Here is a 23642-nt window from a genome sequence, read left to right on the forward strand (position 1 = left end):
CTCCTAAAGTTGTTTTCATATTACGTCACACTTGGTCGTTGTTACAGAAAACCTAACATACATTCCTGAAACAAACAAACCTTTGATGTTTATTACAGAGGGCGCTTTGTGGTTCTGATTCATTGTGAGTAAGACCTATCACGTCCACTACATAACGACCTTTGTCAGTTTCCTTATGTAGCCGTCGAAAAAAGTTAAGTTATAAGCCCTGTAAAAAACAAGAGACGTGAGTAATGCTAGACTTTGACGCATTTACTGCTACTGTAGATTGCTTATTTTAATTACGTCTATAAACAAAATTTGACACATTTGAGGGAATATTGTTCGTATCAAGAAATTTCTAAATGTTTGGGTGAATTAAAATAATTCTTGTTAAACAACTTCCCTGACCTACTAGCCAACTAAGTAATAAATATTAGTATGGCTCGTCGGCTGAAAATGTTTAATAAGATATGATTTTATAATTTATCCAGAGGAATTATAAAATTTGTTGTTGCAGTATTTACAGACAATCGCCATCTTTTAATTGTGAAACACACATGCGCGTGGTAACTTGGCTGAAATGCGTTGACATTTGCTAATATCTCTCAACATAATGTACTCGATTGAGCAAAAACGTTTTATTAAAGCTGACAATGCAAGTCAAATTTTATCTGAACACAAAGTTTTTCATCACTAAGTTACTAATCTACATGAAGCACCGAACTTTAAACCTGATAAACCTTAATTTACGGTCAAAATTATTTGTATTATTGATACTTTTATGAAACATCTTAACATTATTAAGTATACGAAAAAGAAAAGGATACGGGAACAACGTATGTTTATACATGTAAATTCTAAACTTTTCTATACGGTTGAAAAGATTCAACGACATAAATTACGTTTGCCGCAAACCTGAAAACATTTTACGACCAAAATACTTGATACCACAAAAGGTTCTCTGATATTAAAGGGACAATTCAGTCTGAAAGAACATTAAAATTTGTACATATATCGTAAAACCCCCAGTTCTAATGGAAATTAGATCAGTCGGTTTTACTGTGATATGCCTGAAAAGCCCATGGTGGTGACATGTGTGTGAAATGTTCAAACTCGCTCGCTGTCCGCTATTACACACTGTGGTCGAACTTCTTGTATGCCGAACCCTGTCCCTTGCTCGTAGAGTAATGCAACTGTTGTCTAAAACTGCTCAGATCGCTCTAACAGTAGTGTGTTTACCTTATTAGGTGAATTGTCTTGCATAAAAAAATCATTTTATCACCTTCTTAGTGGTTATGCAGTTCATTTGTTTAACGTGCGTGACTTTGGCTCAGGTATGGGTACAGCGTCCATAGTGTACCTGCTTAATCGTATCGATCAACAATTTGATATTTCAGCGATATTAATTAAAATACTTAACAATGCCAAGGAATTTGTCAATGTTTTACGTTATATGTTTCATAAGAAATGTAGAACAATACATTTATGCTATATTTTGCTTCTTGGTTATGTAAAAGAAATAGCCTAAGTGAATTGTCTCTTTAATGTTTTCATTGCTCACAAGCAAACACGTATGAAACAATATACCTACTTTATATTCTTTGCCCAAAGCAATCTAATTCCTTATGGTATTTGAGTTGTCGCCCTGTCGACATGTTCAAAAAACCAAACATTGAGCTGCATGCTCAAATACTGCTTAGAATTTCTAACTATTTTACATAACTCATAATGTGATTCCTTAATACGAAACCAACCATATAAATGATCAGCATTCGATGATTTTAATTATAATTAAATTTTAACCATGCTTCTGAATATGGCAGCAGGCGTCCCTTTTGGAAACCATTATGATGATGCGCTGTGTTTTGTTTAACCCCTACTATTTAAAACTTTTCATGTTTCTATCTTGTCCTGTTTATTGTTCACTGTCTCCATAGGGTTCAAGGTCGATATAATTACTCAACCGAACTGTTGTTAACTCAGTTCTGTTTACAATGATAACAATAAACACATTGTTATGGAGTAAAAAATGTTTATTAAAAATGAAGTTATGTAATTATAAAATGCAAGAATACATATACATCACAGCTACATATTAACTATAAATCAGATCTAACTCACTAGCACCAGGAATTCTAATACGTGAAGCAAACGTTATCATAGTACATAGTTACTTATCGAAATACGTGTATTGTAATATATATTTACTTTTCATGTAATTATTATATGTTGAACTGTAAATTGAACTTAATTGAATGTATTTGTTGCTGTTTATTGAAATTTAACACAACACAACATGAAGTTATATCTCAAATATTGTTCTTTGTTGAAATCATCGAGACATGGAATTTTAGTGTATACAGCAATTTCACGTGAAAAATCAACTCCATGTGTAAAATGCACTTAAACCTTTATCACCATTTATAATTTCACTTATCCATAATTTTCTGTCAAATCGAACAGTGATGCACACTTCTTACGCAACACATATACAAAAACTTCATTCTGATCTACCGAGTTACTTCCCTTTATTTGACTTGGTCAGTACCGACTGGGTGAATTAAAGGGAAGTAACTCTGACAGGTCAGACTGTATAGACATATACACTAGGATGTTTCCCCTATTCCTGGCTAGAATCACTCAGTCACTAGCAGATATGACCATACCATGAAAAGAAGAGTGTTGATTTCAATTTTGAAAACAATGAACATGCCAGTTGATGTTATTATATTCACTGAAAGTATTAACAGACACAATGTATGTACGATTTGGTAAATGTACACGAGCTTAAATGTGTAGTTTTTAAGCACGAAATGTCACCAACTTTCTTGAACGACCAACTGAAACCACTCTCTCTAGCGGTCAGCCCAGACTCCGGTGATAGCGATTGTCGGTTCCGACGGGATGTTTTGATGGACAAATTTCTGAATCCCCTATTCATGTATATACACCGGGTGATTGTTTACAGTACTTAACAGAAACCTGTCAGGAATGTTCAACATACAGTCCGGATATGAAAACTAACCGTTACAGATTGTCTATATCATATTAGAAGTTTAGACACCAGTGCTGACAGTGGTTTTACCATAGTATACTCATTTGCTCCCTTACAAACAATAAAGCGAATACGCTAAAAATTGCACAGCTAATGAAAAAGAGATAAATATCATATATCGTTTACAAAGTCAACGTTCGAATAACAAATGTCACACGAATGCGATCCATAAAAAGAGATAAAGCAAAAGTTCAGAATGAATGTCTGTGTTGGAAGCTCTAACTACTATACCATCTTCATGAACTCTGCTTTGCTGATTTTACCATCCTTATTCGTATCGACTTGCTTGAAGAACTTTGCAGAGCGTTCTTTGTCTACTCCAACCAAATCGAATGCGTCCTGGATCTCTTTTGCAGACAGCATCCCGTCTCTGTTGAAGTCTTTCATATCGAATGCGCTCTCAAACGCTTCTCTGTCAAACAAATATTTACGATGATTGAGTAAATTGAAATCATGTTAATGGTTTCGTAAAACAGTCCTTTCAAAAACAATTACTAGAAAGTCCAATAGTTTCGGATGCTTTCTACAAGATATTGATGAAACCCAGCAAATAAATAAAGTTAAAAGTCCAATGCGGCGGAAAACAACCATGTAATCCTCAACAATGCAGACAGATTCCATATTCACAGAAATAGTGTCTTAGTGCCTTTTGAATATTTCTATTGAATTTGATCAAATACATTATGTTTTGTGAAATGTTTGATAAAATGTAGTTTTTTTTCCTGTACCTCCACAGTTTACATTATAAATTAAAACCTGTCTAAAAGACCAAAGGCAAGGGCAGAATGATTTGCGCCATATTTTACTATAGATAGTAATTTGTGATTTCCTGTCTACCTGATCGGCCATCTTTAATTATATTTCTTCCATACTTTAACTGAACACTGTGAACATGCAATGGTATAGAAGTATTGTCAAAGTGCCGCGGTCATCACGGGAAGCAATGCAACAAGAGCATGCACATACTATAATAATCAGTTATTTAGAATTATTTTTATAATGGCGACATTACAGAGACGTCGCAAATTGTCTTGATAAAATAAGGACGTCCTTGACAATGGTCGCCGCATGTATAGAAAACAGCACACCATTTTGTAGCATTGTGAGCTGTTGTTTATCATTGTGAGCTGTTGTTTCTCTTCCCCAGTAATTAACAGGAATTATCTTCCCAAGCAACCGCGGAATCACTTTATCAAGTATGGGAGAAAAGACGATCGTGATTTATTATATTTATATGATATCTTACTTTCTTGGGAGTTTGGTCATTTCCTTGACGAACACTTGCTGACTGACAAAGCCCTTTCCTTCTACGTCAAGGTCAACGAAAATATCCTGGAAACATAATGAATAGAAATAAAGACAACAATAGGGTTACACATAGCGATTTAAATCACGTTTCTTGTGCAATATATTTGTAACCTGGACGGTGATTGTGACGTCATGCTTTAAAAAAATGACCTGACGTCAGGAGTCAGAGATAGTGACACAACATAAATATGATCGTGTAATTTCAATGCGTTTTAACAATTTAAAAAAAATTGAAATTAAAAAGATAAAAAAAAAACAATTGCTCTATAATGATGAAACAGGCGACAGGCATATCAAATCATTTAACGTTAATTTTCATATAACACAGCCATGAGTTTAAGATCTATTTATCATTTTTAATTGAATGAATATATGTATTTCGTCTCAATATAAAACAGAGAATTCGGACATGAACGTGACGTTCCCATTAACAAAGACAATCATGCGACGTGATATATTGATTATGACGTCATAACTACATGTGATGTCATGATTTCGTCATCACACGTGTGTATTACGATATTATTTTATGACAAGGCCGTATGATATGGGTGGAGAAACCAGTTGTTTGTTTTCTCTCGGAAATCACTAATGATAATAACATCGATGAACGTGCTGCATAAGTTCTCATCTCATATGAATGAAACTCCATAAACGATAACCCACATACATTTTGAATTATCACCCCCTAGTAATTCATATCAATGCATGTTTTATGGTGGATGTGTTGGGGAGGTGCAGTATTAAGTGGTTAAGCGACCAATTATCACCCCCTAGTAATTCATATCAATGCATGTTTTATGGTGGATGTGTTGGGGAGGTGCAGTATTAAGTGGTTAAGCGACCAATTATCACCCCCTAGTAATTCATATCAATGCATGTTTTATGGTGAACGTGTTGGGGAGGTGCAGTATTAAGTGGTTAAGCGACCAATTATCACCCCTAGTAATTCATATCAATGCATGTTTTATGTTGGATGTGTTGGGGAGGTGCAGTATTCAGTGGTTAAGCGACCAATTATCACCTCCTAGTAATTCATATCAATGCATGTTTTATGTTGGATGTGTTGGGGAGGTGCAGTATTAAGTGGTTTAGCGACCAATTTGGTGTAATCTCACAGGTGCATATCAGTAAGAATATTTTAGAACACAACAGTCTGCCTACCTCTTTCTTTTATTATTTATTTGTGCATTTAAACAAAATTGAAACAGAGTGAATCCGGCAAATATTAAAGATAATAATAAGAGAATAATTATTTTTTATTAGTTTATATACTAAATCCAACTCTCTGATTGGCAGATTATTTTCCATCATATACTTTGAAGAAAAATCTGTGAGCGGCGCGAAAATCTGAAGTTATCATGACGTCAAGTGATTTAGAAAAAATTTAATCCTTTGGAGAATCAATAGAGGCGTACGTTTAAACGTATTTTCTGTTATCAAGTAGTCTGATTTTTTTTGTGAAAATCCGCTACGCAAACCAAATTTCTTTCATACCACTATGAAGTTAAAAAAAAGTAACATCAATACTTAAGAATAGAAGAAATCACAATCCCTTATAGGACGGGAATCCACATGACATGGTTGAACGGTCCACGATAATGTTAAAGTGGATATTTTTAATAGCTTAATTTCTCAATTTGCCAGTATAAACATTTCAAGGTGGAATCATTTTCGCCATAGATATCCATTAATATTTTTACTTAATATAGTTCATACATCAATGTTACGAATTGCCTTGTGGAATTAAAAATTTGTCTTTGTAAGACAACTTCGTTATGTTAGGTAACATTCAATCTCCACGCGCCTTTATATAACTTTAAAGGTCACAGATGATTGAATCCACTTAACATTTGCTACGGTTACCTGTATATCATGTAAGGTAAACGAACGCTTTGCACTTCATGTGTCATTACACGACTGTCATTGTCAGGAGGGGAAAATACAAACGTAAAAACAAACAATTAATTAACTATAATATAAGAATAAAACTATTGTCAGTCTGAACCTTCTAGATTATGTTTTATTATATATGATAACAAATATTCTAGCTCAAATGCTTTATGATGTAAAGATATGTACCAGAATTCTATTGCTTCAGCTGAATTTTATTTGTGTTATTTGCGACACATAATTTTACAGAAAGTAAACTTTTTGAAGGCCATGAATAAATATGCTAATCGCTCCCTTCCAGTGCTATATAATTACATAACTTTCCACGTGACTGAGCAGGACCCAGATCATGTCGCGTGACACACAGCGGAGGCGTAAACATGGGTGACTCACACAGCAGCCGATAACAGATAAAAGAGGTTTAAATAGGTGTTTGAAAATAAATTTGTTTACGTCGACATTTTTCACTTCACTGTCTAAATGATACTCTTATACTCTTACACGTGATCATTTCAGTGATAAAACTTGCTTCAGTCAGTCTACAGAGAGTTTTATGCTACTAAGCAAAATGCATTCATAAAACAGACAGTTTCTTAATAAAGTTTCCACTGAATTTATTACACAAAAGACAAAAAATATATTGACTGTGGCTATTTCACAAAAGTATGTTTCAATACCAAACCAGGAATTAAATCTTTGGGAAAATATTGACATTGTAACTGAGCATGATTGCGACAGTATCATCAGGTAAGACATTATTCGGTGATCCTTGAGATTAGAAAACAGATAAACATACTGAAAAACTTCACATGTGACATATTGTATGACAACGTGAGTGATTTTATTTTTCTAACTTCGTCCACGCACTTTGACGGTGTAGTTGTCGTCCACACACTTTGACGGTGTAGTTTTCGTCCACGCACTTTGACGGTGTAGTTTTCGTCCATGCACTTTGACGGTGTAGTTTTCGTCCAAGCACTTTGACGGTGTAGTTGTCGTCCATTTGTGGGGTCGCGGTGGCCGAGTGGTTAAGATGTCCCGACATATTACCACAAGCCCTCCACCTCTGGGATGCGGGTTCGAATCCCATATGGGGCAGTTGCCAGGTACTGACCGCTGACCGGTGTTTTTTCTCCGGGTACTCCGGCTTTCCTCCACCAACAAACCTGGCACGTCCTTATATGACCCTGGCTGTTAATAGGACGTAAAACTAAAAAAAAATGTCGTCCATGGCGTTTGACGGTGTACTTGTCGTCTACGCACTTTGATGGGGTAGTTTTCGTCCACGCACTTTGACGGTGTATTTGACGTCCACGCACTTTGACAGTCTATTTGTCGTCCACGAACTTTGACGGTGTAATTGTCGTTCACGCACTTTGACGGTGTAGTTGTCGTCCACACACTTTGACGGTGTAGTTGTCGTCCACGCACTTTAACGTTGTAGTTGTCGTTCACGCACTTTGAAGGTGTAGATGTTGCAATAAGCACCCCCGAAATGAAAGGTCAGACAAAGTCAATCGCATTGTGCAGACCCAGCATTATATATCAAGTATTAACCACCCACCTACACTGGTACAGTAAGGTAAATACCTTATTGCGCTAAGGTCGTAAAAATGATGTTCAGATATCCGGCATGATGATATAAACTGTAGATGTATCGGTTTAAGCCATGTGTGTAGGCGAGCTGGTATGCCTAAACCTGTTTATGGTAGAATACAGGTAAACTTTAGTGGATTTCATCAAGTGTTCGTTCTCGTATTACAGAATACCATTTGTACGGGCTAAATACTTCATTTCAAGAATATGGCATCGATCTGAAAACATCAAATTTGTGAGATGATGATGATGACAGCGCGTCCGATAACCATCAAATATTATTTTTCTTTTCGATTACAGAGCGATAGTTTAAAAAAACAATTTTGTCTTTCAATAAATTGTGGTAATATCTGGGTTTGTTTTCCTGTCAACGCCCAGTATTAAGAACTAATGCTCTGGTAACCACGAATAGTGTCACGTGATCAGTGTCACGCGTCGCGTGAGTTACTTGGTAACGTCCTCAGCCAGATGTTTCTCTTACTCGTGGTATTTGACATTGCATGTCAACATTTACCTGTAAACGAGACACGACAACTACATACTAATTATGTGTATTTTGTCTGATAGACGCACGCGAGCCCATTCAAGTCAACCAAATACAAATCTATTACTTCCAGACACTTGGTCCTCAAAGATAGATGCCGTGACCTCATATTACATGTAACTCTGTCAGAAGGAATACTGTCATATTGTTTTGCCCGAAAGAGTTTCTGTAGCTTATATCTAATGGTTATAATGCCGTATTAGATGAGTTTAGATGGAGATACAGCGCATGCGCATTTGTTATTAAGATTCTCTATGAAGAACTAAACAGAGTGTTAAAGTAAGACTTTGATCTCCGTCCTTAAAGTACGCCATGCATTAAATCGAAAACGCTCGGATAAGGAATATTATTACGTGCCCTAAATGTGGACGTTTCGCTGTAAAATGTTGATAGTTTTGACACGGCTGGCCATATAACGACTGCTGGTCTATCTTTATGTACACACATTTCCAGATCAGTCGGTTAAAGGCTATCTAGACGAATGCCATCGATATCATCAGACGATTTCTGACAAGCCTCTGTCCATAGTCACAATGTATTTCTCACAATACTAGAAACTGTCCTCATTTACATAATACAAACAATTATTGTGATGTTTAGGCCGCCCTAAGTCATCTAGTCTACCAAAACGAGTTTTTATTCACGAAATCTGAACTAACAATGTTGTATACAATCATATGGAGATGCTTCAGACTTGTCAACGGCAGGCAATACATTGGCTGATTTAATGGGACTTTACATTTAACTTCTGATCCTAAAATAACCTTATAAACATTTCCTTTGAAACCAATTCTTGTCTCTCCTTGCATAGACATAAAATATGCTAAAGATGTCGAAAACACAATGGGAAGTAAATATAAAATTATTCGAGGCGTAGACATTTTCGGTAATTTTACTTAAATCACCGCGAATAAATCAACGTGAAAACATGTCAACAAGAAGAAATCGTGACAAGGAAATGTTAGAGTATAGTTTAAAACTGAAAACGCAAAACTATTTACTCGCGAAAATATCCCCGTTTACATTTTCTATAAAACCAACTCTTTAATCTCAATAAATCACCGCGAATAACATGAAACCATATCAACAATTAGAAATCGTGACAAGTAGAAACACAACGCGAAAATTATCGCAGTTTAAAACCTGACTTTCCAAAAAATATCTGAACACGAAAATATCCCCGTTTACAGTATGTATTAGCGTATGCCTTGCTAGTTTGCTGAAGGTGTTGATGGGGAAATGACCCTTGGGTCCACTCGACAGAATACGACTACATAGCGTACCATTGTACAGGGGGTCAATGATGTCCAGTACATACTGGTGGTCTGGTATTGATCGTATCCCTCACACAGACTATGTTTATAGCGAAAATGGCAACATAACATCCACGCATTTTCTGTAAATGATGATGTTTCACAATAGAGAGAAATCCTGTGTTAGATTTACTTCGCTGAGGATGCGTGGGGTTTCGTCTTATTTAGCGATAAAATTAATATGTATGACTATGAAAAATGTGTGGGAGTCGTGTGGACATTAACTACATATAATCCAAGTAAGGGTCAGAGTAACTGTCTGCTGAAAACCTCGGAAACCACAGTGTCCTACTCCCATACGCTCTGTCTGTCAGCCAAACCCCGATGTAGGTAGCTGAACACTTAGGTGACAGAAAATGTTCGTCCATATTACAAGCCAGAAATAAATTGCTCGCCATAATGCTGTATTAACAGAATTAGACGTTGGACATTCCTTTCTATTGTGATGCAAAATTAAGCGCAGATAGTACGAAGTAGATATTAAATCAAAAAGTGAAAAACATTGGCTAAATATAAATAGTAAATGTCAAGTAGGAGGTAGACAAACATATGAGGAACATAACTTAACATCCAAATGTATTTCAAAAACATATCGTGGAGCGGATCAGACTTTCATTGACTGACATAGCTGAACTCAGATGTTCGAATTTCACACGTAAATGCATCTCTTTCAGACCATGAACACCTCTTATGTTATACAATATAGAATAGGATAGATAGGGGAGGATGCAGAGTGAGGTATATAAGATATGTAGTATGAACCTCGTACGTGGTGTGCCTCACGCTGTGTCGGGTCTATATCTATACTGTGTTACATCTCTGTATTTATTGGTTTCGTAAAATGGTATTAGCATTACAATGCGCCAATGGCTTCTTAAGTCGAATTTAAATCCAACCGGGGTTGAAATAATGTAACTTGAATATATAAGGGTTGAGATGTGCTTACAGTACGAAATGAAGACAGCAAATAGACAATTGGTGTAACATGAGCAAGTTAGGAGGGAACTGTTTAAATATAATATCGACCTCAACTGACATGTAGATAACATTGTTATAAATTTTAACAAATATGGTAAGTATGATGTTAGAAGTGTCTGATGAAACAGGCAGCTCGGAAACTTTGTAAATCTAAAAGGAATACATAGGGCCAAAATGGTCATGCCAAAACAGTTGTTATAAGTTAATATATAGACGGTAAAAAGCATGAGAGTAACGATGGTAACCAAGAGCTGCTAAAAATGGTCCTTTGAGTATATTGCCATCGCGTGGAAACATATCTGAACCGCAAACACGCAGATAAATTTCATGCTGCAATAAATTTTGCACGATAAAGTGACTATATTGCGTGTTCCAGTTAAATGTCTTGAGTGTTACATTAAAATTATAAATGTAGACTAATGAATATCGACTCGGTTGGTGCACAACCACATAACGGATCGTGAAATTCACATATATGCACAGTAGCTACACTAGAATGGTCTCATGGCAGCCCGGCTGAACCGCCTTGGCCGTTGTACATTCACATGAATCGATTGCACTGAAGCATTACATAGAAAGAGAATTTCCCCGGCGAAAACCTGGGGTATATCATGAATATTAAATGTAACACAGAGATGTTATACGAACACATTTTAAAGCTAAAGGGGTAAACATTATATGTATAACTCAAACTTATTTCGTCCCTGGATAATCCACATATGTATCTAAAAAGGCCGAAGTCAATGAATAATACATGTGTGTGAGGTTCCATCCATGACATTTGTATAGTTATATTTAAGGTTCTTTTAATTTTCTGGCAAGTCTTGAGAGAGTTTTATGCATACAATTGTTTATTTTTCAAAGCATTACAAATCGTATACAACTATACATTTAGTATTTAATTGCGGATTTCCACTGTGGGCAATGCGTGTTTTTGAGGCTAGGGCATATTCTTCTTTGTCCAATCCAGGTCCTATATAAGTCGCCTATGTATAGTGCTATCTTACTGAAGTGTACGACATATGAAGGCAGACACAGAAAGAAAAATACACCAGAACCTGCATGAGGACATACAAGGGTCTAACCTTAAACAAAATCAGATGATTTTGATGGGTTTCTTTCTGTTTAGGAAATACCCATCAGTGAAAGTGTCATAAAGTTGACAGCAGGTTCATGTAGCCATAACGTGCTAATTAGATTAACATACTGTAGTCTCCCAAAACTTACAATTGCACTTTATTGATGCATGTTTCGCAAGGCAGGCGTTCGTTGATTGGAATTACCTTTTATTAGACCCAACTGAATTAATGGAAAAAGGAGGATAGGGTTAAAGGAGAGGCAAAGAAGGTCATGGAAGAGGATGAGGATGGAGAGGAACAGAGGAGGAAGAGAATGGAGAGGTCCTTCACGTAAGAACTCATATCAATGCTGCGAGAAATGCCACCATTATAGAGAGGTTCAGACACAATACATGGCACTACTGTAAACTCACGTTACTCCGCGATGGCGTAATGTCACGTTTTTCTCCCACATGGTATGTCCACTTGGCTTTAATCTCACGATCTTTACTCTTATTAGGATTCTACTTTACTTCTGTTTGTACCTATATCTCTGCGATTTATTTTTGGGAATTGCTACCGCCCGCGAATACACGAAAATAAATAGCACGCTAAAATCCGTTGATTTACAGTATATATAACCTCATTGTTCAGTGCCACCTGTGCCGGTGTTGTGGTTAATCCAACTTCCCCCAAATAAATTATTAAAATATACACCAAGAAAAAAGTACGTGTCTAAGAACAGTTGAATATATATATATATAAGATAAAACTCAACGATTTTCTTCTAGTACGTTCGCCATTTAATGATATTCCTGAAGAGCCATCATGAAATGGCGAAAGTACATAGCAAGGTCGTTGACTTTTATTTTTTACATCTTATACGTACATACAGAAATAAAGAGACCCTAGTTATCTAGTGGTGCCAGACGACAACTTTATAGTTAACAGGTTTTGGGAGAGATGATTTCAAAATCACCTCTGACAGAAACAATGTAACGCCATTCGATAGCTTCATCAGATGAGTGACTCTCCTGCTCAATTCATCGAATGATATTATATCTGATAATTTAATGATTTTACAGTAGTGTTAGCAACACGATATTTCTTACAAGTTTTCTTAAGCGAAATTATCCATGTTTCCCTCGCGATAGTTTAAACTTTAGTTATATAGTGCAACTGTAACAAAACTAATAAAGAAGGTAAGTGTTCATTTGTTTAAGGCCCTGTAAAGAGTCATTTAGGGAAATGTCAGATTTTAAAAGGTGAAGTAAAGTCGGAGTACTCGGAGAAAACCTTCAACCTACGATCAATCTCTGTTATCTGTAAAGAGAATATTTGAGATCATGTGTATACTTACGGAGACGTCTGCATCGCTGACCTTGTCCTTCTTCAGACCGTCGTTAATATATCTTTTTAGTTCAATAACTCTAAATCCTGGAGGGCCGTCCTCGCCAGCCTCTCGGAAAGACATGATATTGTTGAAAATTGGCCTCCATTTTGATTCCGCATTTGCGATATAAGCCTGCATGATGGAAACGCTGTCCTGTTCTATGCTATACAACCGTCGACTAGGGACACACAGCTACTACTGTAGTGTAAACCAGTCTGGCAGGCTTGGAGGTGTATTGGGATCCTCTTACGTACACTTGTTAGCTTCATAAGGTTTTAACTTTTATTTCTGCATGAGTAAATATACAGGTAAAACTGCATGTAAGAAAAAGGCTGATTCATCAAATCAACACAGTCTGAGGTCTATGTATGTAACATTTAAAATGCAATGATATTTAGATAATTTTATAAAATAAAATCATGTGTGTAGTTTTAAGTTCTATGTGGCCTTTTAGAATTAGTATAGAGATAATAGCTAACAATAGCTGTCATTATATAGTTTAAATTCTCCGGCGGTCACGGTCTGGTGACGCTATGTTTTGATCACAAGGTAAACAAGAATCGAGAGTAAGGAAAACGATACGTACAACAAACACTCGATTGTTTTTTTCTATTAGTTCTGTCATCTCATCTAGCTATTGTATACAACCAGACATCACTTTATTGCCTGTAACCTTCAATGGTCGTATTTTCTTCACTGCCGGCCAATAAAACACTGCCTGTAAAACCTGTCTAAGCGACCATCTGTAGCTGTACATGTATTAAAATACCGTAAAACTTGTCTAAGCGACCATTTGTAGCTGGAATGATACTACCCTGTTTAATCAAACCATCTTCATGATTTCAAGCAGCTATATTATGTACAGTTTTACCTTGAAATAATAAAATAAAGACCATCATTTGGCAATAAAATAAGTGATATTTTATTTACTCTTTGGGTGGTCTTTACAGTCACGTTTGACTGAAGTAGGTATATTTTATCAATGTATCATACAAATATTGGATTGTGTTCAATGCATTCAAATGAAAATATGTTGCATTATTCTTAAAATGTGAACAAGATAATAAGTATTATGATACTCAAGAGTATACTTATGGCATGCTAATGCAGAAAGCTATATTGAAGATGCACTTCATGAAATTTGTTTTGACTTTTCGGCTTTGTGTTACCATTCTTGTATGTTGCTGCACAACTCGCCTGCTCAGTGCAATATGAAACGTAGCATTGCAGACATGACAACCAACACAGAAACAGAGTACTCTGTTTTATAACTTAAGATAAAAGCTATGTTTTATTGGCTCTTCATAAATGCACTGATATTGATTACAATCTTTCGTTGGCATGAGAGTTCTACTAAAACAAACAAATTGTATAACACAGTAGTCGCTAGAGACGACAGATGGACAATCAGTGATATGACAGACTTAAGGGACTCTAATATAATGGAATCAATCGTCAAATACATAGCGATTGTTACTGCAGTCAGTATTTCGAATATTGCTTCTTTTTATGAAAAAATCTAATTAGCTTTTCTGACAGAAATATTTTATTCTGTGATGCTATGAAATGTTTTTGTTTCAACTGCAATGAAAACAATTGGGAAGATGACGTCGGCAAGGGTAATAATAACAGCTGACCGTTATCTCTATCAACATAATGTAACGTAGAATTATTCCAGGAATATGATACATGTGGTCCCGAGAAACATTCGTTTACATAACTACACAATGCAGTGATAAAGAAAGCAACAGAACAAACCATAAATTCAACCTTCAAAACATTAAGAATCTGTCACGAAACTGTACATTTATTAACATATATGTATGTAATGTATTGGTATTTACGTAATTTATAAACAACTTCTGTACAATGAAATTGGCGTTCCTTTAGATGACACATGACGCTACGTTACCGACGTTTTGTTAAGGTCATCTGTTCCAGGATGGCCGAACAAAATACATACCTGCATTATGAGCGAGTGCAAGATTTGATAAGTAAAACTAAAAACTACATAAAAACATGTCCAGATAAAGTTAGCCAGAAGGACAGAGGAAAATGTATATATTCGCCAAATTTTCTTTATATACAGGTTATGCTTGCGTTTGCGTTGAAGTAGGTCATTTGCGGGCCTAGAAAAGAAATCTTGTAAAGCAGGTTGTCTTTATACAGAGGTGATCACAAAGGCAGGTTATACTGTATAACTCATGATTTTTGGTAATGTGCATTTTCACATAGAACTTTATCTATTTCATCATTTCAAAAAAATGGAGCGAGGAAGACCTATGTCGTGATAATTGTACAGTAATAAATTGGATTCCTCATCACTTATCTCTGTAAAATGCCATCACATGTATATTTTAGTCCTGCTAACTATAGCCCTGCTGTACTCCCGACCACCCCAATAGTCCACGACCTTTCACAAACCAAAGCATGCTGGTATGGCTACACCTAGAGTTAGACTAGATAGATTTCAGCTGACTTGGTATTTATTAGGGAATGATTGATAACATGCACATTTTGATATCAACCTAATCGTTTCATTGACATTCACTTTAGAATATCGTTTTTGTTTTTAACATTTGATGGACATAGCAGTAGCCCTGATTTTCATTTCAGAAATGTTATTACGTATATTCCACCGACAGTGAGCAACAGGTCGTGCATATATACCACACTACTTATATTGTTCATGATATACGGTAAAAAGACCAACCAACTAAATAAATTTACATAGACCATAATGTTAAAGTTTGTTAAAGCTTTTAATGTATTGTCAAAACTGCTGAAAAGTAGTTAGCCACTGTGTTCTATAATTCTTGGTTCTCATATAACACTAGTTACAAAAAGTTTGGGTCCTTCAGCTCCAACTCCACCCAGGAGTCAGAGAACGTTTCTAATTTTTAATTTCCTAATTAACCAGCCAATCAGTGGCCTTGACCCAGGATCATTTTACAGTTTTTTTTACTTACGTTTTTGCTTAGCCAATAAAAAGTGACGTAACTCTTTGTAATGTCATCTGTTATTGGCTAAGTCTAAACTTTAGATCTTGGGCCAGGTCAAAAAATTCTTTCCTGTGCTCAATCTTGTATATAGTATATACAAGGGTCATTTCTAAGGTCTATTCTTCATTAGTTGTTTGTTCCCTGTACCGTGAATATAACGAACTAGATTTGCATGCATTTTCATCTGCAGAACAATATAATATTAGTAATGCAATTATTGGTACTCCAAATTCTATTTAACAATTTAGTTTTCATAATTCCTAACTCCGTGGTACCTCTTATTCCGTGGCAATTCCGGTATCGCCGAAATCTCGTATTTTCATACTAATATGACATCACATTTGCAGCGTATTATTTTATATTTAGTAAAAAAACCGACTAAATATTTTTTTTATCAAAATACAGAAAACATATGATTTTTCCCTGATGTCAGACGCAAACTGATAAAAAACTAGCCGGAAACATAACTCCGTTTTACTATGCGTTTGAAATCGATTTTTATCATGTTTGCCAATTTATTACAGATGAACCAATCCCATTCCCATTTGGCCAATATTCTAACAAAATACGGAACATCTGTTAAATATGCAATGGCATGAACTCTTTAGTTTTTAAAATTTCCATTTTGTGAGCTAACTTCCTTATGAAAAGATGATTAAAAAGTGGTTCGGGAACCCATTGAAATAATACTATTTTTCACGGACTTTAATCTAACAAAAATCTCTAGTAAAACCCGTACCCAATTCGTTTTTTATCCTATAATCTATCGATTAAGACGTACCATGTAATTGGGGGTATGCAAACTTCTGGTGTCAATTGAGGATATACATTTTATCGTCTGCTGTCACAGCAAAAATACCGGAGCAATATGTTTGTATTTCTGCAGTTTAAACACGTGAATTAATGACAATCATTTGAAATCAGTTGAATACTTAAAACTTGTTGCTAATTCAAAATTCTTGTTATAAACTGCTTACTACCACGGAAAACGGGGGTGTGACGGCATTTCATTTTTATTCTTGTCATTTCAGTCTACGTTTTCTTTTGATAGTAAGTTTTAAGAAATTGTTGTTCAGTGTTTGTTTACTATTGTATTTGTATTGGAATCATTTCTGGGGAAAATATCGTATAACAACAAGGAAAAACATTCCATCCTCCATTCTATACAACGCATTTATAATATAATAAAGTGAAATTGTATTTTTGTTAAGATTCGTTAAAGAAGAGTTTTAGATAAATCATAAGGTCACATCACCACATAAAATCTGTTGATATTTATCATTACCATCAAGCTGATCCTTATAGTTAGCTTAAATGACTTCGTCGTCATTCCGGCGTCTTATGCTAACAAAGTTTGGACTCAAGCTCAATTATTAACCTAACGGTGATGGGTAATATCAAAATTCCAAATCTGGACCAACAAAAGATTCACAAAAGTGAAAGATAGACAGGTACTCCTGGGATACTATCAAGATTAAAACACTTCCGTTTGAGAGTAAGAAGTTAAGATTTTCATCGCTACACAACATGTACTTCATGTAATCTTCATCCGTTATATCTGCATTGATACCTTGAAGCATAAAGATAAATAGTGACAATTTTGAAGTTTTACTGCTGTGTTTATCTTTGGTTTTGCGAAAGATTTGTACTACAACAAAGCCCATACTCCCCACTATATTGTTATTACAAGATGTTTATTCTAATCACGAGGAGCGTACAAAACACATTAAATGCGTCATTAAAACGAGAAGATTTGTAAACAGATGAAATATGAATAGGCACTATATAATGCGTGATGATTTCTTTGGGATAACGAAAGATGGCTGTATTATCTACATTTCGTATAATTTTGATGTTCAAAAGATAATATATCGCACAGGCATTAGAGACAAAATATGAAAACAAAAATAACGCATGTCATCATAAATCTACGATTAAATGATTCAGCATAAATGAACAAACGAGGGCATTAATATGGGGAATTCCAACCAGAATTACACACTGCCAAGGTAACACACCTAGAAATATAAAAAAAAACCCACCAATCTTCAACATCCGGACCCACATACTAACATACATGTTTCGGCAGCCAATTTTGATCCAAATAGGAATTATGATGCTTAAAAGTAAGATCATTATATTATATGTATATATACATATGTAATTATTTTACCGCGCGCGAGCGGTGTATACGACAGAAGCTCAATATTATCGCTCTAACACAGTAATTTGACTTGGTTAATAATATATTTAAAAAGACGAGTTGATGACTCGAAAGTTAGATGTTTCATATGATGATTTTATTTTCTCTTCTATTTTTATGTTCCTCACTTTATAGATGGACTAATGAATAAAGCGGAATCAATGCCATACTCCATTTTTTTTTGTTTTTTTTTGTTTTGGTTTTTTTTGTGGCGTACATTTTTCTCCTTTTAATTTATACTAGATTCAGTTCATTTTCTATAAAAATAATTTAGGATTTATTAACTGCCTTCTGTAAACTTTGTCTCTACCACGATTATATTATTTACCGTGGACAAATACTGTTATCCATTACCGTTAAAGTTCCTTTAGATACTGTAAATTTATTATATTTTAGATAGTCGTATATCATGGACACGAAGTCTTATAGTTCATACTGGGGCGGAATATATGACTGGAAGGAAGCTTCTGGTAAAACATTTATCAACAATACTGAGCTGATAACGCTGTGACAGAGACACACATATAATTTAAGACCATTTTGCTAGCAGATTTTTTAAAAAATAATTTGTTTGCCTTCTGTGACCCATGATGGTAAAGGTTCTACATGTAGCAATAAAAATTCCGTGTTTTGTCCCCTTGATCTGAGAAACCCTTAAAATAACAACTGCCCTGTGACAGAAAGTTAAGACATTTTAGATATTATGTGTGATATGGTTCTAATCACCATGCAATACAAAACAGACGCTAAATAACGTCTAAAACAGTCTTACTATACTTAATTTATTCTTGCCAATCACAGATGACACTGTAAAAGGTTGTGCAATTTTCTATTTGCTAGGTAAACAATCATGTCTGAGATTGTTTTATGTTCCAGGAGCCTTGTAGATATGATTACAGTTTTTCTTATCAGGACAAAGATCGTTACAAACCAAAAACAAAATTCAATGCATATAAATATATTATACGTATACTTTCAACACAAAGCCGGAGTACCCGGAGAAAAACCACCGACCAGCGGTCAGTACCTGGCAACTGCCCCACATGGAATTCGAACTGGCGATCCAGAGGTGGAGGTCTTGTGGTAATATGTCGAGGCATCTTAACACAACTGTAATAATGATTTCGCCCGTCAGAGCCATGCAGTTAACAACGTTCCGTGGTATGTTACGCTTATGGGTTTATTTTGATTACCAGGTATTTTTCCACGACATACCACGCGAGCCCTGCTTTTCAATCATATTTTATGGCATACGTCTTAAATATAGCGATGAAAACTATATAGCAATACTACAATGCGACCAATTATGATGAATTACAAACACGACGAAACGCCTTTCGAACTGATGTATATAAGACATTTCAAGTCACAAACTAAGTAGTATGCCAAATAAAAGGAAAACCACGAGTCCCTTTTTTAAGACATCTATTAGTTTGGTCTTGACAAACATTATCATGCATCATGAAGTTTGTTATAGCTTATCATGTGAAAGATTTTTTTAGAACAACGGTTGATGTTACTTCCTTAACCCACCATTTTTTAGGATATGTTGTCGTTGATGTATGTCAAGCCACTAATAGTTCGGGAGCAGGAAAACCGAATCAACATATACGTTTTCAATAAAACCTGTTAGTCTGATAATATGGATACACTATAATCTTATCATAATGTTGAGATTAAATTAGTATATTTACCAACCACGAAATAAACTTTGCTTCGACTCCGAAAATACTCACTAAATATTGAATGACACCATACGTACGAGATATATGACTAGCAAAGCCTCTTAATAGGTATTGACATATCTGTTTATAATATGTCTTCCATTTTTCACAAGCAATTACATCCTGTAAGGTTGTAATGGATTTTAACTGTGAAAATGTATCACTTTCAGTACGCTGTAATGATGTTTTCGTTGCTGTATAGTAGATGTCAAACCACTGATATTTTGGGGTCAGGAAAATCGTTTTAAATAAAACGTGACAGTCTGAAAAAAGACCAGATACATCTGGATTGCTCAATTATCATTTTCTAATGATGTTGAGCTTCAATTAGTAGTACTTGATATTTTACTGCATTATCATTCACGAACCATGAAATAAACTTTGCTTTGAATCTGAAAATTTTTACAACTAAGTATGGAATGACACCATACGTACATAGCGTTATATGACGAGTAAAATATCGTAATCCTTAGGTATTGACATCTGTTTATAGTTTCTCGTGCAATTATCATATTCGATGTCGACGCCACATAAGGTTTCGCGGGAGTTAAAACCTACATAAAATGGTCCGATTAATGCACTACAAGCAGATAAAAGAATATTTGAAAACATGACAACATATTTCTCTCATCCGGGATAGGGCCGACACACACAATCTGAATAGTTTGTGACTTTAAAATGCTGTTCACGGGCATCCAACCAAGCATTCTTTTATTATCAGAGAATGGAAAGTTTTTATTTTATATTTTTAATTTACAAACGTAATATGACACTATGGGTTGTAATGTTACACACTTAGTGCATGCACCACCGTCCTATGGGAATTGGGAATTTTCAATGTGGTTATTTATCTCACGGTTCTATCAGGTTGAACGGTTTTGGTTCTGAATCCTAACCCGAGTCTATTTGGAGACTTGCTGTGGCTTCTGGTTTTACTGTCTTCAGAAGACAGGATGATCGGTCGGGCGACTGTTAGAAGTGATATCTTGAATCATTCATTCTTGTTTGTCTCTTGAAATTGCTATTGGTTATTTGTTACTTATACAAATCTAGCCGAACATTTGTAAACTCTGCAATGACTATTAGATTGTGTCTGAATGAACAAGTATATATTTATGAGAATTTGTCTACGTCCTTGATTATTTCTACAACTTATGACTAATATAATAAAGTCCGTAAACATCTATAAATGTAACAACTCGGATCTTTAAATATAGTGACTGGAATGTTCAATAAGGTTTGAAACACTATTAGCAACATATCATTGGCTCGCATTAACCGTGTGTAGTACTAGACGATAGTATGGCATAGTTAAAATCTAATTGTATAAAGGTATGGAAACCAACCAGACCCCTTTTACTGTACTTGATTTATAAGACTAGACTACTGCAAAAACTTTCTTTCGCAGTTACTAAATTTTGTTGTTACAGTTTCAATTCACTTTTGCGGACATTCATTTTCGCGGATTGAAAACAAGAATTATAATATCTTTCATTATTATCAAGGTAAATAATAATGCACGTAGATAAACTTAGCGAATTTAACTGAATCGTGAAAATCGAGAAAATCGCAAAGTAAATCGCAACCAAAAGAAAATGTTGGTTTACGATATTCAGACTAGGACTTTGACAGAGAGGAAACGGAATACCTAATTATGAAACCAGTGCTTGGACGTACCAACCTGACCTTCGATGCTTTCAATAAAGGTCTTCTGAGAAGAGGACAGCGACCCCAGTGCTACTTTGTATTTGTGGATACGTATTAATTGTGACGTCATGTGTTTGCGAGCGTAACGTCATACTTTTTCGGAGAAAATGACGTGAATTTACGCCCACAAAATAACGACGTCACAGTGGATAACTACCCGCAAGGGAGCTAACTCTGTAATATGCAAAGACGGAATAATTAAAGATGGCAAATCAAGAATGCTTCCAAATAGAAAAAACAAACATCAAACTAAAATCATCCCATTCTCCCAACATAGCCAAGCGTTAAAAGTGCATGTTGAGGCCTACGTTGTAAAATTCACTTCACATTGGAAGGGCTGTGTATTTGAAAACCACCCTCCAGTGGGCCGTGTATCTGTACGCCTGAGTACATACAAATATAACTTAAATAGACGTGAGGTATGAGAAAGTTTACATGCTGGCGATATATGTAATGATAACCTTATACGAATGAAAATCACTTTGATATCCATATACTCAAAAAATACTGGGTTTTTTTATCGACACATACCGATTTCTTTAAGTAGATTCTATTTTATTTCCGTTTCATCACTAATGGTCTACAAACACATGAAAAGTTCACACAGTATACACATAATATATAGTCATAGTTCTGATGCAGTGGTGCAGTGCGCACAAAATACGACCGGGGAAACGCCCAGGTAATAAATACAAATTGTACAAAATAGTCAGAGACCATCGACCCAGTAGGATGGCTGTTCATGTGTGTTAAAGGTATCGCACGGTAGGGAATTCTTATGTTATAGCCAAGTCGGTTATATTATCTATATTTATGATCATTTTGGTGTGAGGAACATATTGCTTCTACAACTATAAATGATCCCCGACATAACCTTAATCTAATTCCTAACCACAGAAGGAGTAAACTTGGCACCCCTCACTCTGGTCATTCTGATCCACCAGAGTTACTTCCCTTCGTTTCACTCCGTCAGTATTGAGCTGTCCTTCATTTTCGCTATTTCGCGTTGGAAGAGACATGACGTTTATGTGTCCATATCACTTATTTAAGAAATCGATTTTTATTTTGTTGAGGTAATGAGGGTATAATGATAATGGAGCACGTGAAACAACACGTAACAACAGAATCGCCGCACGTGTTGTGCTATCATTATACACTGATAATGATAATACTAGAAAGCATGGTTATTGAGTCCATGTCAGTGCATACTGTAAATATTTATGAATTAACACGGACAAAATACCTTATATATATATATTTAGATTATGCACATTATGCACAATTGTAATAACAACTAACAAATCAGTCGTCCCTCTCCCCTTATGATGCATACAAAGCAGGAGTAGAAAGAATATGGTGTGCCTCGGCCCAGTCTATATAGCTGTTTATAGTGTTTTCCATTCCAGGCACGGTCTATATATAACGCTTCCCCATGCAGGCCCGGTCTATAGCTGTTTATGTAATGTTTTCCAATCCAGGTCCGGTCTATAGCTGTTTATGTAATGTTTTCCCATCCAGCCCGGTCTATAGCTGTTTATGTAATGTTTTCCCATCCAGGCCCGGTCTATAGCTGTTTATGTAATGTTTTCCCATCCAGGCCCGGTCTATAGCTGTTTAAGTAATGTTTTCCCATCCAGGCCCGGTCTATAGCTGTGTATGTAATGTTTTCCCATGCAGGCCCGGTCTATAGCTGTGTATGTAATGTTTTCCCATCCAGGCCCGGTCTATAGCTGTGTATGTAATGTTTTCCCATCCAGGCCCGGTCTATAGCTGTGTAAGTAATGTTTTCCCATCCAGGCCCGGTCTATAGCTGTGTATGTAATGTTTTCCCATCCAGGCCCGGTCTATAGCTGTGTATGTAATGTTTTCCCATCCAGGCCCGGTCT

The 23642-nt window shown here is 35.6% G+C and overlaps 2 protein-coding genes across 3 annotated transcripts in view; one reads left to right on the forward strand and one right to left on the reverse strand.

Moving 5' to 3' along the window:
* Nucleotides 1–23642, forward strand: part of LOC138308929 (uncharacterized) — a 65310-nt gene that overhangs the window by 6487 nt on the left and 35181 nt on the right. The gene's annotated exons all lie outside the window — the stretch shown is intronic.
* On the reverse strand, nucleotides 2001–21844 carry LOC138308877 (uncharacterized). Of its 2 annotated transcripts, none has more exons than XM_069249912.1 (3): nucleotides 21731–21844; nucleotides 4284–4369; nucleotides 2001–3449 (listed from the first exon to the last, which is right to left on the reverse strand). In XM_069249912.1, exons 1-3 carry the CDS (start codon nucleotides 21824–21826, stop codon nucleotides 3263–3265), a joined length of 369 nt encoding a protein of 122 aa, XP_069106013.1. In that variant the 5' UTR covers nucleotides 21827–21844; the 3' UTR covers nucleotides 2001–3262. The 2 variants fall into 2 exon arrangements, with proteins under 2 accessions (XP_069106013.1, XP_069106012.1); XM_069249911.1 differs by lacking the exon at nucleotides 21731–21844 and adding an exon at nucleotides 13088–13386.

The sequence above is a fragment of the Argopecten irradians genome, chromosome 15 (assembly GCF_041381155.1).
Source record: "Argopecten irradians isolate NY chromosome 15, Ai_NY, whole genome shotgun sequence".
Classification (NCBI taxonomy): domain Eukaryota; kingdom Metazoa; phylum Mollusca; class Bivalvia; order Pectinida; family Pectinidae; genus Argopecten; species Argopecten irradians.

Excerpts from the sequence above, each read along its gene's own strand:
- LOC138308877 (XM_069249911.1), bottom strand. The coding sequence starts at position 13,258 with ATGCAGGCTTATATCGCAAATGCGGAATCAAAATGGAGGCCAATTTTC. Across the intron at positions 4,370-13,087 it reads TCAGCGATGCAGACGTCTCC|GATATTTTCGTTGACCTTGA; the intron begins GTAAGTATACAC and ends TTATGTTTCCAG. Across the intron at positions 3,450-4,283 it reads ATGACCAAACTCCCAAGAAA|AGAAGCGTTTGAGAGCGCAT; the intron begins GTAAGATATCAT and ends TTTGTTTGACAG.